Genomic DNA, 19,639 nt, shown 5'->3' with positions numbered 1-19,639 from the left:
CGAATTCTTCTCGTTTTGAGTTCGATTCCGAGTTTATCGCAGAGAGTCTTAGCAAAGTCAATTGCTTCTTGCACGAAACGGTCTCTACTTTCCACTAAGAGGGTTTTCAAAGCACAGAGTTTCTGAGCACACTTATCCACACTTGGTCCTCGTTGCTGCAGGTAAATCTGTGCGTCATCTACTTCAGGTAGCACTGCAGCCCAAAAGCCAAGAAAAGTTAGGAAGTTAAATGACTGCATGACTGTCAGGAGAAGACTGGCTCCCGATCTTGTTTCGGAAGTTTGAGATGAATCTGTTAATTGTTCCAGTACCTCAAGAACTGCCTCAAACTTATTTTTAAGCATCTTGACAGCTACATGTCTAGCGCTCCAGCGCGTTTCAGTGTCTCGTTTTACTGCTTGACCTATGACGGCAACCAAAGCGTTCCATCGAACAGTTGATGCGGAAAAGAAGGCAAACAGCTTCTCCAGAGTTCCAAAAAACATCACGGAATCCACTGATTCAGAACAGCGTGTACCCCAGCCAAGTTTAGTGAGTGGTTTGTGCATGCAACGAATATAGCTTTCGGATTCAGTGCTTTAATCCGGGCTTGAACTCCATTGTGTATCTCTGACATTGTGGCAGCATTGTCATAAGCCTGTCCTCTCAGATTCTGTATGTCCAGTCCGTCTGATGTTATCTTCGCGATTATATCGTTGCTGAGATCTTCTGCATTTTTTCCTTTTGGTTCGAAGAAGTCAATGAAAGATTCTACCACGGCGACTTTTTCTCCTTCGATATGTACGTATCGCAGAACTTGGCTCATTTGGTCATTGTGGGAGATGTCTGGTGTACTGTCGAAGATTACGCAATAATATTTAGCTTATTGAATACGACGGATGATGGTGGATCGAACTTGCTGTCCCAGTAAGTTTATAAATTCATTCTGGGTTTCTGGAGATAGATACGAAACTGAGACTCTTGCTCCCAGCTTTATCTTTGTCAGGTGTTCCATTAGAAGAGGGTCGTATTTAGCTAGGAGGTGCACTAACTCCAGAAAGTTCCCGCGATTGCCACTATCATCTCCTCGAATGTATTCTCGATGTCCTCTGAAGGCCAGATTCTGTTTGGCTAAGAACTGGATAATATTCAGCAACCTGTACAGTACATCCCTCCACTTCTTCTCCTCACTTTCGAAAACTTCTTGTTGTTTCTGATCGATGGTTGCTTTACAGTTCAGGCAAACTTCCAACTCCTTCCATTTCAAGAAGCTCTGTTCATGGCCCAGGCTATTTTCATGGTCTCCTATTCTTGGATTTAGCTTCCACCATTTGTTGAATCCTTCTTCAGATGCGAAGTTAGAGCCGGAATCGCCAAACAGCTTGCAAGAAAAACAATACAAGGATTGCTTCAAAGGCGAGTTCACCATCCATGTTCGGAGAACCTTTTCGCCGTTAGATAATGGTTTGTAGAACCACTCTTTGGTTAGTTTTCGGGTACCGCCTTTCGTTGAAGTCCCTGAGCGAACAACATCGGCAAATTTGGAATCGATGTGCTGTACTGAGTCAGATCCGCGACGTACTAGAAGCGTTCTTACTTCGTCGGTCATAGGAGAAGGCCAGCAACCTACATCGTCGAGATTCACATCTTTGATTTTGGCAGGAGCAGAAGGCACGATTTCAATTATGTCTTCAATGGCAACATTCACTTTTTCTGCAGGCTTATGACTAGATGCTTGAGGTACTTTTGATGAGTCGACTTCGTCTTGACCCTGCTCTGTGGTGGGACCAGAACTACTTCCAACTGCGACGGCAGGTACGTCTTCTTCTTGTACCTGTAAAATAAGTTATGTATTCCCATGAATATTGGCCGGAGGACACGTTCGAATTTCAAATAAGTATTTTATATATCACAAAACAAAAGTGGTTTTGGTGACGGCGCGGTTTGCCGGGCTTATAGGAAAATTTACAAACAAAATTAATTTTGTATGGCAGCTACCTTTTTTAGAGTTTCCCGGTAAAAACTGACTAAGCCATGTTATAGATGTTATTAAAAGATAAAATGACGATAAATTTGAGAAAAATCGTTGGCGCCATTTTTGAGCTAAATGAACAATTATGTTTTCTTTGTATAACAGGTACCATAAATAATCAAGTTATCCAAAAACAAAAAAAAATATTCCTAGACTACTACTAGATTTACAAAACATCCCCTATTGAAGTTTTATATTCAAGTAGCAGGACAAAATTCAGTCGTAAACTTAAAAAGATGTACCTTAACTCAATGTAATTTATGTTAAGTAAGTAAGTGCCAACAGTGCCACTGCCCCGTTGACCCCTTTGACCCCTGGTGCGAAACTATAATTTGTGGATTTTTGGGATTTAAATTAACGGACTAATAAATCTGAAACTGGGATTTTACGTTCAGCGTGTTTCACCCAATCCTTGCCAGACCTAGAAGAAAAAAGGCGTCGACCGTTAGAAAATGACTTAACTGAGAAGGGCTTGTAAACCCATAATTTGTAATTTGCTAAATTTTTGGTATATTTATTTGCATGTTAAGGTGTGTCAATTTTTTGCTATATTTCGCCTATGTTAATTGGTATTTACAGCGGTGATACACCCGGTGCGTATCTATATTTGTATTTGTATTTGTATTAATATGTTCTTATATATTTTTAATGCCTTTTTGGTAATTATATTTAATTTTCGGAGCTCCGAAGTATATGATCAAATTATAATTTTTGGGGGGAATTGTTGAAGTATTTTTTTAGTATTATTATATAGCTATTTTTTTATAAGTAGTAATAGGGTATGTATTTTATGATGGATGCGCCGATTTGTGATGAAACGATTTTATGATATATATATATATATATATATATATATATATATATATATATATATATATAATAAATTTTGTCATATAAATTTTGCGTCTTTTTAACTTGCTGCCTCCTCTCACTGTTCGCAACCTTATTAGTATTTTTTAAGCCTGCTATTAGTTTGGGTTTTAATATTTTTTTGGGTTTACCTGCGCTCGCGGTACGGGGCAATATAGGAGTTTTACTGTGTCCCGGTTTGCGGAAGTTGTTTGGTTTGCCCTGGGTTAAGCTCAAACTTTACAGTACAATGCGTAGTACTAAATTCAATGAGTGCGAAAGAGAGGCATCGACACGGGCCGACGCGTGAAACAAAAGATTTTGTATGAGTAATTAACATAATGAGTGCCGCTCAACTCGGCTCGCGTGCGCCGGGCGGCGCGGCGCGATGCGATGTTGCCGTTCGTATGTAAACAAACGTTATAAAGAGCTCTGTCAGTGATTTCGCAGTTTTTCTTTTAAATAAATATTAAAAAATAGTTGGTGCGCAAAATTTTAGATAAAAATGTAACATTATAGTGTGTCTGACACATGTAATGAATGAATCATAGATCAGATCTCAACCCGCTTCACCGGCGACCCGCCCCCGCGGGCTGCCGCCCGGGGCGGGCCGCCCCCTCCGCCCCACCCTCGCTACGCCACTGGGTCTGATATAGGATTCGTCAAAGGATTCGGTTTTTTACTATTTACGGGAAAAAAATACAGTAAAACTCGCGTACGAGGTCCCGCATGGTAGGTTTTTCCGTATAAAGCGTTTAAATTGCCCGAGGTCTCATCATTTACGCCATTAAATGTGTGATATAAAGTCAGTTAAAAATTTTTCTGAAACCTCCTGTCTCAAATAATGGCGCACGTAAATATGAAGAAAAGACAAATGAACAACAACATACGAAGAAATATGGATGATGTACGATAACTACAGTACAAACCCAATAGTTATTTTAAGATAAATACCACAATAAGAACTAAAGATTCTTTGTAGAATACCATAATTACTACAGAAGCATGATAGCTACCATATTTGCACTATAGTTACCGTAACAACCGAGATGTATATTTACCGTGATAGTAATGTATTATTTATTTATGACATATTAAATTAAAGAACATTGTTTAGAAAAAAAAAGGATGTTAAACTTTGATATGTACGGTTGGCACATGTTGCTAAGAAATAATGCGATGTGAAAGAATGCAGTACTACTACGAAAAGTGAAAATGGTACTCCTGGATTTTTAGGTTAAGGCAGTCTCTTTCGTTTTTCAGTAATATCGGCCGAAAATTAACAAGCGTACTGTATCGGAAGTCGGCAGAAATGCCGATTCAACTAAATATTGGCAAAATCGGCTTCTTCAATACAGCTCTACATTTAATGACATGAGTAAACATATTTCAGACTTCGGGATATTGAAAAAGACTTTAATTTCCATGTAGGTTTATGTGTGTATGTTTTTTTTGCAAGTGTAAATTTATGAAGTAAAATGCTTTTATTTTTATTACTTTCAATTGATTAAACTTTAATGACCAGTTACAGATATTTATGACACTAATTTTGAGGTTAAGCAATTTTACTGAAGCATTCCAGCCACGCAGGTTGCCAGCGAGAGATGCTTCTCTTCTGCTGGAAACACTATCTCATCTCCACTCGTAGAGCTAATTTAACTCCTGAACGTGCAGAACAAATTATTGTTCTGCATGATAGATTAAAGAACAGAATTTAATACTCTGTGACAATCTCTCAGAATTATTGTGCTGAAAAGTGGAAATGTTGAAACAATGTGAATGTACTTTTCAAACAACATGATTTTTGGTGCTAAGTTTGTTGAAGCTCATTAAGGACTCCAGAAAAATTGACAAGGATGAAATTTTCCCAAAGATATGTTACATTTACACAAACATATACTTGGTTATGTTAGTTGGATGATATCAGTTACTAATGAACCAATGGCAACAGGTAAGATTCAATGGAAAAAAATGTTATTTTTTTCTAGCAGTGCAAAATGTAAACACACACTGTAAATAGTTACCCAAAATTAATAAGCCCACTTCATTTTAATACTTTATTCAAGCATTATACTAAGTTTAAGATAAAAATAATTTCCCAAAAGTGTAACTGTACCACAAAAGCTCGAGCTCGGCTCGAAGTAAAATTCTTAGGCTCGCAGACCTCTAGCTTATTTATAGAAAAAATCCTAACCGCTAATCTGTACTAAAACTGAAATTTCTCAAGAAAAAATTTTTGTCTTTATATACACTTATACCAGAAATGTACCAAACTACATGTAATAAAGTCAAGGGACTTTTAGTGCAAGTAGAATACATCTCACTTACATTAGATATGTGGACATCATCTGTTAAAAGATTCGGGTTTGGGTTCGAGATTCGGCAATTCCAGTCGAGGATTTGAGTTAGGATTCGGATTCGAGGAAATCAGGATTCGCCCCATCCCTAGTTAAAAAGAATAGTATTTTTAACATTTAAGCTCTGTTTGAATGTTTAAGAATAGAGAAGAATAAATTTTACGTTTTCTATTAACAAAATGCTATCTTAAAACAATACCGTAAATAAGGGTTTAAAATGAAATTCGCAACCGTGTAACTTCATGTACGCACGACTAGGAGTCAGCGCAGCCTGTCATGCAAGATGTGAACTAGCCTCGAAAGCTTCCGGCATTTCCCACTAGAGCTGCTACTGAGTTGCAAGACGGCGTAGTATGTATAAACATTAGCTAAACACACACGTAGGCGTCGGAAAATGTATTTACGAAATATTATTTACTGTGCAACTTTAATTACGCTTTAAAAATATGCGATGGAAGCGAATAACTATTACATAAAAGGGTAATATCTTTTTTTTGATTCGTCATAATGTTTATGTTACACAAGTGCCGTCTTATTTTTAATTTGTTGCATTTTGTTTGTTACATTGTGCACGTATGTAAATAAAATAAATTATGTGGACGAGAAAGAGCGCTACTTCGAATATATGACCGCGCTACTTCAAATCATGCCCTAATTAATTGGCGTCATTACTTCGAAACAGCGCTAATCGAATAGCGTTCCTTCGAGGGGCTGGTGTATATTTATTATTTGCTATGTTGATGTGGTAAGTATACAGTGCATACCTATTGCAGATTATCCAACTGTGAAACTTATTTTTTGGATAAACTAATCTGATCAGAATCATATTTTCAGAGTACACCCACCCCTCAAAGTAATGCTGTTTGATTAGCGAGGTTTTGAAGTAAGAAAACCATAAATTATAGCATGATATTAACTAGCGTGGTCATAGATTTCAAGTAGTGTTATTTTCTTTTACATGAATTTTTATTTCCATGTGTAGACAATGTCAATGACACTTGTCTAGCATTAAATGCAATGCAACAAATTAATAATGTGACTAATCAACAAACAATATTTTTCTTGTTTCTTAATAGCTATTTGCGTCCTTCATTGAGTATTTATTTCTGATGACATCTATGTGTTTAGTCAACGTTTATTTTACACCATTCCACATGTCAGCAGCAGGTCTGGAGAGAAAAGGCAGAAATTTTCAGGGCTAGTTTACTTCGCGCCTACTATGATGCGCTAGTGGTAAACCATGGCATACACACATTTATTGAACAACAGAGTGGGGAATTACTTTAACAGGTTAAATAATCTTTCTAATAATATAAAATGTTAAGTTTTTCTTTTTTTTTCTAGAACTGAAATGTATCTCCTATATAAATAACTCAGAATTGTTGTTAGTACACCTATCCCTTACTTAGCACGTCTTTAGATTGCGCATATTTATTTAGCGCTATGTTAATTTTACTGCCCCAGTCTTGAATAGCACGTCTGTAAATTTCAGTTAACATGAAATCTCCGCAGGCAAAAAAAAAGTCGGGAACGATGCCACGAAGTTTGTTTCAACTTTTGTTAACAACATATGTGCTGTGGGATACAGTTAGCCAAACAAGGGGGTAAGAGATGCGCGCACACGTCTGACTACGCAATCGGCTGTTGTACAAACATCAGCCATGGCAAGTTAAATTGCTGCTATGGAGTGTAAAGGACCAAATGTTTTTACGTCCGTGTGTATGCCGCCGTGCCGTACCGTTGTCGCCTGGCCAAAGACTGGGCCGTGAACTCAGTCTAGCCTGTGGCAGGGAATTCACTCGAAACAAAAGCAACGTCTGCCCATTCAGATGCCGGTAACTGTACGTGCTTGATCACTCTTAATGCATCATGTTCAAGTATTTGAGACAAAACTAGAAGTATTACGGCACGCTGATTGTCATGAAGCCAAGTCTGATGCTGTTGGTTGTACTAGAGGGAATATATTTGACATTAGATACCGGAACAGAAATTAACAGATGATTCACATGGAAAAGGTTGTTAAATGAATGTTGCATGGAAAAAAAAATAATCATTGGCCTGACAGGGTTGGTGTGAACCAGGTGGTGATACGCAAATAAGCACTTTAATTTTTGAGGAATAAAATGTAAATATCTGGACAGTAATATCGGGTTCACTGTCAGTAAAGGATTGTTTGGAAAGTTACGCGACGTGAGTTGAAGGTTACGCCCGGGCGGGCAAGTCAGCCAGCTGACTGATAATAAAGTACATAACCACGTATCTCCCGTTATGCGGTCGTATTTGTCATACAAAGTGCGGTGGGAGGAATATAAAGATAAATGGTGTGACATATTTGTAGTTGAGTGTTATTCAGCGCATTTATATTACGTAAAGTATATTTTCCTACACAATTTTGGAACACATTAAATAAATTTGCCTTGCTATTTATGGAAACAAATGCTTAAGAATACGTGATTTTGAATAACACGAGAATTTTTAGGAATGAATTAGTCATGCTAAGTGACGGATAGGTGTGCATACTTATGAATGCAATGCCCAAGTCCTTATACGTGAATTGTTTAAATGTAGGTTGTGTAATCTCTAAATGTTATTCAACATTTATTTAATTGTACTTAAAATGTATTTAGATAGATATTAGTTCAGTTAATAAATTGTAACATGTGTATGTAGTGTCTTGATTAAAATACTCTCTTATGGAAAAAATGTATTTGATTAGAGCTGTTTTGATCAGAACTCTTTTTTCCTGGAACAAATTAGAGTGTTACTTCAAGGGGCAGGTGTATTGGTATCTGTTTTATTTCGATTGTAGACATAACTTTGGTGTATATTTATTGATAAGTTTCATTTGAATATATTCCACGGAAGGAATTTTGTTCTTCAGAATTGACAAGTATGCTTAAACCGCAGATGTATAAAAAATTGTGTTCCTATTATTGCACTGTGCAATGTGTGGCACAAGGATAAGCGATATTAGGAACGTGGGTGGTATTAGGCACGCATCCCCTTAGTGGCTTAAAGTAATTGTTAATTTATTGTACATTAATTTCATTTATTTGGTTAGCTTTTGTCACTGCTCTAATACAGAGAGTTTAGAATGTATGTTTTAGTAAGCAAACATTTTTAAAAATTCATTACTGTAGAAATTACTTATATCATATATTCATAGCAGTTTTGTATTAGCTTGAATAATTTAATTTTTGTGTGTTCATTAATGGACTAATATTCCTGTGAAAAGCACCCCGAGTGCCATGAACACTCGGGTATTCCCGCCAGTGTCACGGGGCTGTGAACGTGTGCGCAGGTCCCCTGAAGGACGCTCCCAACCTGCTGTGCACGCCACACGCAGCCTTCTACTCGGACGCGTCCTGCACGGAACTGCGCGAGATGGCGGCCAGCGAGATACGGAGGGCCATCGTGGGACGCATCCCCGACTGCCTGCGCAACTGTGTGAACAAGGAGTACTTCCTGGGCTCGTCGGGCTACCCCGAGGGCATCAACGGGGGCAGCTACTACACGGCGGGCGGGCTGCCGGTGCAGCAAGCACACTCCACCACTCCGCACGACCAGGTGCCCCACTCGGTGGCCGGCACGGGAGGTCCCGCCCCTGCTCAGCCGTCTGCTCCCGTCCCGGGACTCCCCCACAGCCTAGTGAGTACTCATCCACGTGCACCTACCTGAGTCCTCCGCTGCTCTGCCTCTATACGTCGCTTCTTCTCTTTCAGCCTCTCGGCACTCCCGATCCATCTAACCATCACTCGCAAAAGCCGGAGTCGTCGGAAGTGCACTAGCGCCGAATTTCCGACTTCAACGAGATGATTCGGCCCTGAAGCAGCGTGGGACAAGGAAGCCGATCCTCGTCTGCTCTCGGCATTTCTCGGGACGCTCCGCCGCACGACCGAACTGCGTAGAAACTGTGTTTCATTGTTGAGGTTTGAGGGAGTAAATATTTCAATTTCAAAATAAATGTGTTGTGACCAAAGGCTTGCCCCGATCAAGTTAAATGCCAACCCAGCAGTGAGTGCAAACATGTTTCTTGACATCCAAATTATGATGTACTGTGCTGTGGCTATGAAAACTGTCTTAACTTTTTTATCCTTTCGTGAACTGCTACGTGTGTGTATATGTGTGTTTGGGAGGGACTTCGTGATTTATGGTACTGTCTCACTTATATGCTTCTCAAATTTTAAATTAGTTTTCTTAACTGGCATGAAACACACTCCTTGTTTTCTGGTATTTTTGGATTTAACAGTCTCGCTGAACCGGTTTCTCTTCATCACTGATGATTATGTTTTCTTTTCCCAGGAACCATCAAGTTCTGTTGTGGCAATACTTTGTTTATTAGTCTTGCATTGTAATATGAATAGAGCAAATAACTTGAGTTTGGACAAGTTAGCAACATGGTGATGGATAGTGATTTTTCCTATTGCATTATGATGAGTGCATATTGTAGCCAGAGAAAAACTTAATTAAATACAGATAAGTGGAGTGTAAATATTCAACCACTCGCCGGTTTGAAGCAGTGCATTACTTTGTAACTGCTTGTGTGATGTTAGCCTAGTTCTGGTTTATCTGAAGACTGCAGTTGCGATATACTGATCAGTTTATTCTCTGCTGCAATCATTTGAACAAGATGCGCTTTGCTTCCCAGTTGTGGTCTTTTCGATATTGGTGATTTCAGCCTTCGCTGGCAAACTGAAGGATTAGTGTTTAAACAGAACAAACATTTACTAATGTGATTTTCAAGATTTTTATCATTTTGTGGAATGCTTTCCAGTGTATGACTGGATGTATAAAGGAAATGTAAAAACAATTCAGGTATCTTTATGCTTCTCTGTTTCAGTAGATAACTGTCATTTAATTTTATTACTAAATTTACTTTCCATCTTTCTCTTGCATTTTGGAATTTAGTTGTCAATATTGGAATGCTGCAACTTGTGTGTAAAAGCAATTTGCTGGTCCTAACGGACAAGACCAATACCTTCGTATAGGTTTGTTGGTCGCAGGGAACCTACGTCTCTTAATAAATTACACTTAACATTTCAGCACATACATGTATTTATCTGTGTGTTGTAGCTAAATCTATTAAGGGTGGATTTCCAACACTTAATAAAACTACAACTCACTGTTTTATAACTTAAAAATGTTTTCTGGTTTATGATTATGCAAAGAAACGTAGGTTTCATGTGTTATTTGGTAAATTATTTTATATTCATTTATAGCTTAATTTTTAAATGAGATTTCTGTGATATGATTTTGCAAACTGATCATTGTTCTTGTTTGATAATACATTCTGTACATGACCATTCTAAGTATTTTCACAATAACATTTAAAGTAATTTTACTGTGCAAAAAGTGTATGTTATGGAATGAAATATGTAAATTAACAAATTATATTTTTCTTAACGGATACTCAGTTACAAAAATGACCATGGAATGTTGTGAACAGACTATTCTTTCTAAGTGTATGGTTTTAGCAATGATGGCTTTGGTTGTTTCAATGTGTTGACAGCAAGGGTGTTTTAATGTGCCAGTGTAGAAACTAACCAACATATCGGGATGCCAGCATAATTTTAATTTGTTGATCCATAGTGAGGGTTTTGGACTGCCAACCACGTGGCACACAAGAGGATGGCTTGTCGAGGAAGCAGGTTGGCATTATTGAAACATCACAAGTAATGAGTAACTTATTAACCTCGACTGGAGGAGGACAAAGTGGGTGCAAGATGAGGTCCAGGAATCTGGTAGAAAGGTGTTATTTTTGGTCACCTAACGGGCTATCAACTAAGAGTAATTTTACAACTGTTTTGAATAGAATTAGTTTTATGTCATTCAGTATCACACTTTTGTGTCTATCAAAACTATGTTTTTTTTATTTTTTGTTTTTTTGTGTGATACAGTGAGAAGGTGTAAAGGTTGAATTGTGATTGTTTTATGTTGTTTGATAAGCACGTGTGTGTGTGTGTGTGTGTGTGTGTGCATGCATGTGCATGTATGTGCATGTGCATGTCTGCAAGCAAAATTTTGAGAGTACTTCAGGTTTTAAATGGTTAGTTGTAAGATAATTTTTTTCTTTTGCTCATTGGTACGTATTAGTTGCAGCATTAGTCAGGTCCCGACACAGAGCTGAGTCGTGCAATATGTCTGTGACGTGTAATACTTGGTTGATCTCTGCATTCTGTTTGTATGTTTCTTTGTGTGTGCAGTAAATGGCATTTGCCCGTAACGTGCATTAGTGTACATCTTTATGTATCTGAAAGTTTTAATGTTGCTCTGTCTCTGGAATGTTGCCGATCTTGCCTCCACTACATTGCGCCAAAGGTTATTGTTTGTAATGATGTGCTAACAGTTAGTTTATGCACTTGCTCTTGACTTTGGGACGAAGTCTCTGGACAAGTGCGCCGTGTGCCGACTGCTCCAGTTTGCATCTGAGCAGAGGCTTCATTGAACATTTGTATAAAATATTTCTTCTCAATTTTTTTTCTAATTGAAGAAAAATATTTGTTGTGTTGTAATCATAAAAAAAATACTCAAATCAACACACTTGTTTTAACATCAGATATTTATTTTATTTTTAATTAAATTTTTTGCTTGTATTTGAAATTTCAAATACCTGTGTGAATAATTTTGAAATACTTACTCTTTTAAAATAATAAAAAGGAATTTTCTTTCAATGTATTGAAGCTATTGTGTAACTATCTACATTAAGGTTAAGAATCATTGTTGTACATTGAAAATGTGTTCTGCACATTTAAATTATTACGTGGCTTGTAGCAACTTGCAATATTTCATTTTTACATGGGCGCAATGCACCATAGTACGAGTCCATTTCAGATGTTGGGACAGTCTGCGATGGGGATAACTCTAAAAATAACAAAATTCCTTGATCTTGCGAGCCCAGGTAATAAAGTATGTACTTATTACGTCTACACACAGTGAAGTAGCAGTATTATGAACAAAGCAGTGATGTGAGTCACAAAAACTAGTAAAGAGAGCTGTAATTAAAAATTACTCCACAAAAAAGTTTGATCAATTGCAGTAAATTCCGCTAAAGAAAATCCCACTTTAGAAAATTTACTGCGTAACTAGTTTAAAAAATTAAGCACTGGGCCTATAAATACATACAATTTTACCCTTTTAGTAAAATTTCCTTGTTACAAAATACCAAGCAGAACAACTTCACAGGGATTTATTGTAAATGTTTGGGGGAATGCCAAGCGCTTGTAAAATATCTTAGCTGTCACTTAATTTGCTCAATTACCCAAAAGATGAATGCAAGAGAGCATAACTGTTTTTTCTTCATACATTCATGGCTTTGGTCTATTAGACAACTATACAATCATCGTCCAGCTGTTAAAAGCTCTACCCATCTGGGCACATATGCAGTGTTGCAGAGCTTCAGAAAAAACCGCGCAGTTTAAATATTGTTCAAAATATCAACAGTGAGTTCTGTTTTTGAAAAACATTTACGAATTCACTGAGAGCAGGTTTCATTTTTAAACTGTATTTTTAGGAGACTGAAATTGGCTTAAAGAATTTTTTTTCTTCCAGAATAATTTTTAGACATGAAACATCTGCTAAATATTCCTGAAAGCACCCAAGGGCCTTGCATCTTCATTTCTGTGCCATATAATGTAATGGTCACAGTTGTGTGCAGAACGAGAAGCCCTACGCTTAGAGGTGACTGCACTAAAAGCACCAGTGAGCATCACACTTATCCTGGCTCCCTGATTAGGCAAGCCCCTTAAGAGAAAATCTGTTGTTACTTCGTAAGCATAAAACTATTCATTTTGTATTACAATTTTTTAAAAATATTTTACTAAGAGTTTTTTGAAAATGTATGAAATATGAAAGTATTCAAAACTGAAGGGATTCGCAGGTCAATCAAGTGACCTGCATTATATCTGATGGTCCAGAAAATTCCATCAGTGTCTGCCAAAAACTTGCAAAACTCTAACTTTGACATACAGCCAGACAATTAAAATTGTAACTTTGAAAAATATTGACAGGTATTACCGGTCAATTATTGTTATCTTAAAAGGTATGGAATTTTAAGTTTAATGATTTATTAGTGTTTAGCTTACTTGATCGTCAAACTAATACACTATTATGGAGACTTTATTTTTAAAACTTAAGCCTTATTTTCAATTTTTACAATTAAAATGTAGAAGTAATATGATGGATGTGCTGAGTGTTTTACGTAATGGATAATTGTGATTTGAGCCTTAATTTTTCTTTAGATTGCTCGTACAATTTTTCCCGTAATATTGTAGTGAATTAAGTCTAGACTTCTAGTATTACTGAACTTGAATTTTATTCAAACATTTGCAGACTTGTCCATCTCTTATAATAAATTATGTATAGTAAAATCTCGCGACTACAGTAGCTGAGAATGGCAACTGATTTTGTCATAACTGCAGCACTCGTATTTGTGGAATAATGATACATCTCAAGTTATATTCTCACACCTTCTAAAATTGTTAAAATTGAAATTTCATATTTTATCTCACACTGTGCATTCTTGAGAAAAATTTTCAAATTTAGTAGTGAACAAAATTCATAATAGCTTACCTTTTTAATGTTACTGGCAAATTGTCATAGCTTCATCTTTATGAAATAGGAACAGTTTACTTGAAAAACTATAAAATCTGTGTCTAAACTGCATTTCTTGCATCATTAGGGACCGCTGCATAAACATTTTAGTGGAAAATCTGCTACTGTGCCAGATTGGGCTGCTTGTGATTACTACTGCGAACATGCATGGATGGGCCGAATAATGCGTGATAACACTTTGGCTCGTGAAAAAGGGAGGGGGGGGGGGGAGAGAGAGTCGAGAGCACTCTTCTGCATAGCCTCTCGTGGTTCATCTATTGCTGCATTGTCGGTTTTGTTCTAACTGCCAGCTTGCAGTCTAAAGAGGTCAAGCAAGTGCAGATCACTGCTAATGACGAAAATGGCACCAGAAAAGCTGTTGTAAACACCCTATGAATTCTTTATAGTAATGCACTAAACACTTCTAAGTTTAGTCTTGTAATACATTGACCAAACCATTCTTTTATTAGCCAAAAGTGAGGTTTCACTATTCAGTGGTACTTCGCTAGTTCGGAAACCTGGGTAATCTAAACCGAAATCCGCAAAAATTGAAAATTACAAATCGTCTGAAATAAGTTAATATTAGTGACACTCAGATGCAATTTTTTGAATAATTATTATATTTTGCTGATTATTTCGAGAATTATGTTCTTACAGAGGTGTTTAGATCTATTTACATTACAGAATGTACTACTGCAGCAGTTCCCAAAAGGTGTTTCACAGAGCCCTGGGGTAGGGTCACGGATGTTCCATGAGTCAGGAGGAATGTCATATAAAGCAGGCACAATTATTGTCAAATAACTCTCTTTAAAGAGTTGGCGTTCCACCAAAATAAAAGTGGATCACAGGGTTCACAAGCCCAAAAAAAATTGGGAACCGCTGTACTACTGTACTGCACTGTTATTTGCATAATATTGCTGGTGTATGGGATGGTGTAATGTAATACTGTACCAGAATTAATTTATGATTTTCTGCCCTCTTTAGGCTAATAAAGATTCAACAGTGAATTAACACTGGTAATCCAAAATTCTGCTGATCCGAACTGGTATTGGTCCCAATTAGTTTTCACTAGAGAGATTCTGCTTTATTTGAAACAATTTTTGATTAAAACTGAAGCTACCCATTTAAATATTAGGGGGAAAAGCTTTCAATTTTTGGGTCTCATAAATACTGTCCCCTGAAATCAGGGTTTTATTTTAGTTTATTTCTGTCAAAAATTTGTAGTGGAATCTAATATAGGCAGGTTTGGTGATACTATTAAATGTTGACATCTGCTGATTCAGTTCGGCACATCTCTAGTTGTAATGAGTTTTCACTGTATTAGGTAAATTAAAATTAATAGTGTATGAAATCAACATACAGAATAATTTCGTCATAAAACATTTAATCAAAGATAATTTTTTATTTTACTTTTGTAGCACTATTGGTGCTACGTAGTCCATGGTTGATTGGTTGCACAGTTGCTGTGCCTGTTAGTAAAGGTTACAGAATAGGGTGTTGGCATTGGTCAGAATCACTAGCTAAGTAGCCTTCTTACTTCCTCGCTATGTATCTTCCCTCGCATGGAGTTCAGAGCACAAGCACTGCCCCTGCTCAGTTTCTTGCCTCCTACTTGATTTGCTTCATAGACATATTTATTTTTGAAAAGACCACCCTTACCCTCTTTACAACCCTCAACAACTAAATTTTGAAAAGAAAAAAAATCGGTCTGAACTCTCTATTAATGTTGTTAAAGTCCTAGTTTCTTCCTCTAGTTCTATTCTGAAAACTGAACATGCTCCTTTTTGAACTCCTTAAGGCTGGAATCTCAGAAAAATGTTAAAAATAATGTTAATTATTATGTTTATTATACTTAACCCTTCATTTTAGCTCCTGCATCATTATTGTTTTAGGAGATAGGACTTTTTGAAATAAAGCAAAACCTACCCCATCTTTCACCCCTTTTAACAATCAAATTTAAAAAAATAATAATATAATATAATAAAATGCATTATGTAACTTGATATGCATGTTCAGTCTAAGTTTTGTACCGCTGATTCAAGTGGACTCAAAAGTATCCATTTTTCTTCTTAAAAGCATACTTATCCCTTTTACATCTCTTAGAGGTGGAATTTTGCAAAATTTTACAGAAGTTCATCATTATTTTGGTATTTTTGTTATTGATAACCAATATCTTTTCCTAAAGCTTCATTAGCCTCTGAGATATGATTAACTATCTAAAAACCATATTTACTCCCTTTTCACCCTCTTAGGGGTGGCATTTTGAAATTTAATAGTCTTAGTATTAAGATCATCACAGACCTTGCAGGAAAAAAAAAATGCTTCAAGATCTGTCCATTTTTTTTTAATCTCGTCTGAACAGACAAATCTATATTATATTTCCAATAATGCAAATAGCAGTTTGCTATTTTTTATATATATAGATTCCGTGCAGTGTTTATACATTTCATCCCAAGCAAGTTCGTTGTTAAATATATTTGCATTTCAGTTTTGATTATCTCAAGCATGTAGACTTATTTTATATTGCCAAGCATTTGTGAGGTTGTTTTTTTTATAATTTTAAATTGTTATATTTTCTGTGTTAGGGATATTGATAATAAATCTAAATATTATAGAAGCATATTACCTAACACAAAATTTTTCAAGTGCCACGAGTCTGACTTCTAAGTTTAGTCATGCCAAAGTTGCCATTTTATATTTTACTACAATTCTCACAATTGTTACCTAACTATATATAAATATCACATACAACAGAAATGTGTTATGTTTTACTGTACCGTAGTTGTGAGTGTAAGTACCATAATTCAATTTTTGCACAACAATTTCGGTGTGCAGTTTTACTTTTTTTCTTTGTGAATATTAGAAAGTTTGAGAAATTGATGTAAATTATTTTTTCTTATCATTCTTAGTTTTACCTTTATATGTTAGTCAATAACAATCACAAATTCTAATAAAGTTTAATTAGTGTTTGTGAGAGGATACATTTTTTGTATTTAATTTTTGTTATTTTCTTAATACTATTCTTATCTTTAGAGAGACGGGGTAGTGTCTGTGTCAGCAGTTGATGTAATTGAGCAGATATGAAGAACTCGCAATCTAATAATTTTTTTACGTAAAAATGAGAAGCCAGATATTGTAACAAACAAAAAAAATTATTAAAACTATTTGTTTAAATTAATATTGCTTTCCTTTTTTTGTACAGTGTAGGATTAATGTTTCCATATTATAGAATACACCCGCCCCTTGAGTAAAGCCCACCGCACACGGTACAATATTTTCTACTAGTTTGCTTACTGGTTTCTGTACTGTGTAGGCTACAAGCTGAAACACTAGGTGTGCTACAAGTTTCTGCTGCACACGATTCTAGCTGCCTTACTAGTTTTGTTAAGAGAATATTCTCCACAACAAATTTTGATGATGATAATTCACATTATTTACTGCATACAAACGAGGCTCTTCTTTGTATGCATTTATTAAAACGAGGAGTTGGTACTATTCCACTTATTTCCATCCATGTTTATCACGACATGCGCACTTAAAAGTGTAAACAACCCCTCGTGCTGTTTTCGTGAGTTCTGATTGGCCACTCCTTAAATATTGTAACACAGCAAGCAACGAAAATAGGACGCAGTCTATTACGCAAAACCAGTAGCCCAGCTAGTACAGCTACTAGTATCCAATTTGAATTTGAGTGAAGAAACAAGTAGTAGAGCCAGTACGACTCCTAGCATACAATATTGTAAGGAATATTGTACCGTGTGCGGCGGGTTTAACACTGTTCAATTAGTGAAATTTTGAAGTAACGACACCAATAAATTAGAAACAATTTGAAGTTGCGCTGTTTTATTTTACGTGAATTTTTTATTTCTGTGCACACACAATGGCAATGACATTTGTGTAGCATTAAATGGAATGCAGTGAGTTAATAATGTGAAGAATGAACAAACAATATTTTGCTCTTTTGTTAGTAGCTGTTCGATTCCCAGCCGACGTTTATTTTACACCATCCCGCATGTCAGCAGCGGCTCTGGAGAATAAAGCCAAAAGCTTTCATGGCTAATTTACCTCATGCCTACTAGGATGCACTAGTGGCAAATCATGGCAGACCAGCATTTAGTAAACAACATATTGGGGAGTTATGTTAAAAGGTGAAATAATTTTTCTAATATAAAATTTTAATTATGTACTCTTTTGATTCTTATTAGAACTCAAATTGATTTCTCATTTTAATAACATTATTTTTTTGTACCTCATAAGTGTTGTTAGCACCTATTCAGGGGATGCTTTGTCCAAGTCCTATTATGTAAACAATGTGGTATGTGCATTTTTAAAAATTAATTTTGGGTAGTTTATTCTCAAAATATTATTAAAAATGTATTTAAATGTACTTCAAATTTATTAACATGTATATTTGTGCTGTAAATTAATTTTAATGGCAACAGTGTCTTGATAAAAATGGTAGATGTTTCTACTCAAAATAAAGTTTCATATAAACTGAAACTAAGTTATCCAAAATCATTAACATTTCTAAGGTCTAGCCTCTGTGCTACTTCACATTTTAAAGGTAGAGATGGAGTATGTATTGCAAATTTTTTTATCTTTGCGATCACATTTTAATGTTTAGTATTGCAATAGTTAATCACAGGATGTAATATTTTGTAAAAAAAAAAAAAAAAAACTGTTTGTGTTGCCACTTGACACAGCCTCACTGTTGAAAAGTTACTGAAAAATTATTTTGTGTATTATTTATGTAATACAGAAGCTATGAATGTTAAACATGAATGAATTTTGACAGAGTCCGAGTTAAGTTATCTATGCACATCTCGCACTGACTTGTTACTGTTGTAAAGAACTAGTCAATTGATGTGAACAGTGACATGCATTTGTTTACTTGTGAACGGTTCTCCAGTGTGAAGTGCTATGTAGTTATGTAGTGGGAGGAAGCGACTGGAGGCAGGTGTGTGTGTGGAGGCAGGAGCCGGCAGTTCTCGGGTAATGGCGGCCGTGCCGACCATTACCCTAAATAAGTAAAAATGTTCTAACTTCACGGTGGTTTAACTTTTATATTTAGGTTAGCAAATGAGTTGTTTGTCATTTGTGTGTGCTCGTCATGCACCTGCTATAGATATATTTTTTCCTCTTGCGGCATTCACGTTTGATTTGTCTGTTAAGTAGATTAAATTGTGTTTTTATGTGCTTAAGATGAATTGTGTGCAAATTATATAATTAGATTTTTTTATGAAAAATTTTTGTGACAAGTGCGGTGAGTATCTGATGAAGAGCGTTGCAAAACTACACACATCAAAGTGGCAGTTTTAAATGGAAGTGGATGGAGCGAGTATTTGTAAACAAAACTTTTGTAAGTTGCAGGAGCCACGTACCTACTTGTAGACCTGCCAAAAGACACGTTCTGTCTGTAACTTCGTTGGAGTTTTTGTAGATTCAGTAACGTAAACTTAGCTAGAAAACATCAGATTTTAGTTGCTGACTTAATATAAGAGAATGAGAGTAAATACACTAAGATGATTGTAAATGATGTAGGGCTATTGGATCTTCCACAGAAATTTGAAATAAAAATCTTGTAATGAAAGCTTTGTAGTGTTCTTTTCTTTACAGGAGAAAATGTATTGTGTCAAAATCTGTCATACTTCAAATGATTCTAGGTAAACCTCAATGAATATTCATATTTTTCAAAAAAGTAGCCTGCTTTATTGCATAATCGTCGCACGGATATTTTAGGGCGTCAAAATTTGGGTTAAAGAAAACACACTTTCGCGTAAACGTCGTATGTTTTTTGTCCTGCTATTAGATTCAGTGTGTTTTGTGTGGGTAT

At 36.1% G+C, this 19,639-nt stretch overlaps 1 protein-coding gene across 1 annotated transcript in view; it reads left to right on the top strand.

The window, feature by feature from the left end:
• The window catches only part of LOC134531232 (C-terminal-binding protein), a 445,126-nt gene extending 425,726 nt beyond the window's left edge, over nt 1–19,400 (top strand). The window contains exons 9-10 of the mRNA XM_063366907.1: nt 8,519–8,865; nt 8,940–19,400. Coding sequence (XP_063222977.1) covers nt 8,519–8,865; nt 8,940–9,005 — 413 coding nt within the window. The 3' untranslated portion in view covers nt 9,006–19,400. The remainder of the gene's footprint in view (nt 1–8,518; nt 8,866–8,939) is intronic.
• The last annotated feature ends 239 nt before the right edge of the window (nt 19,401–19,639 follow it).

Source organism: Bacillus rossius, chromosome 3 (genome assembly GCF_032445375.1).
Source record: "Bacillus rossius redtenbacheri isolate Brsri chromosome 3, Brsri_v3, whole genome shotgun sequence".
NCBI classification, from domain to species: Eukaryota; Metazoa; Arthropoda; class Insecta; order Phasmatodea; family Bacillidae; genus Bacillus; species Bacillus rossius.
The sequence above is the reverse complement of the archived record's forward strand: the minus strand, read 5'-3'. Positions and strand labels throughout refer to the sequence as shown.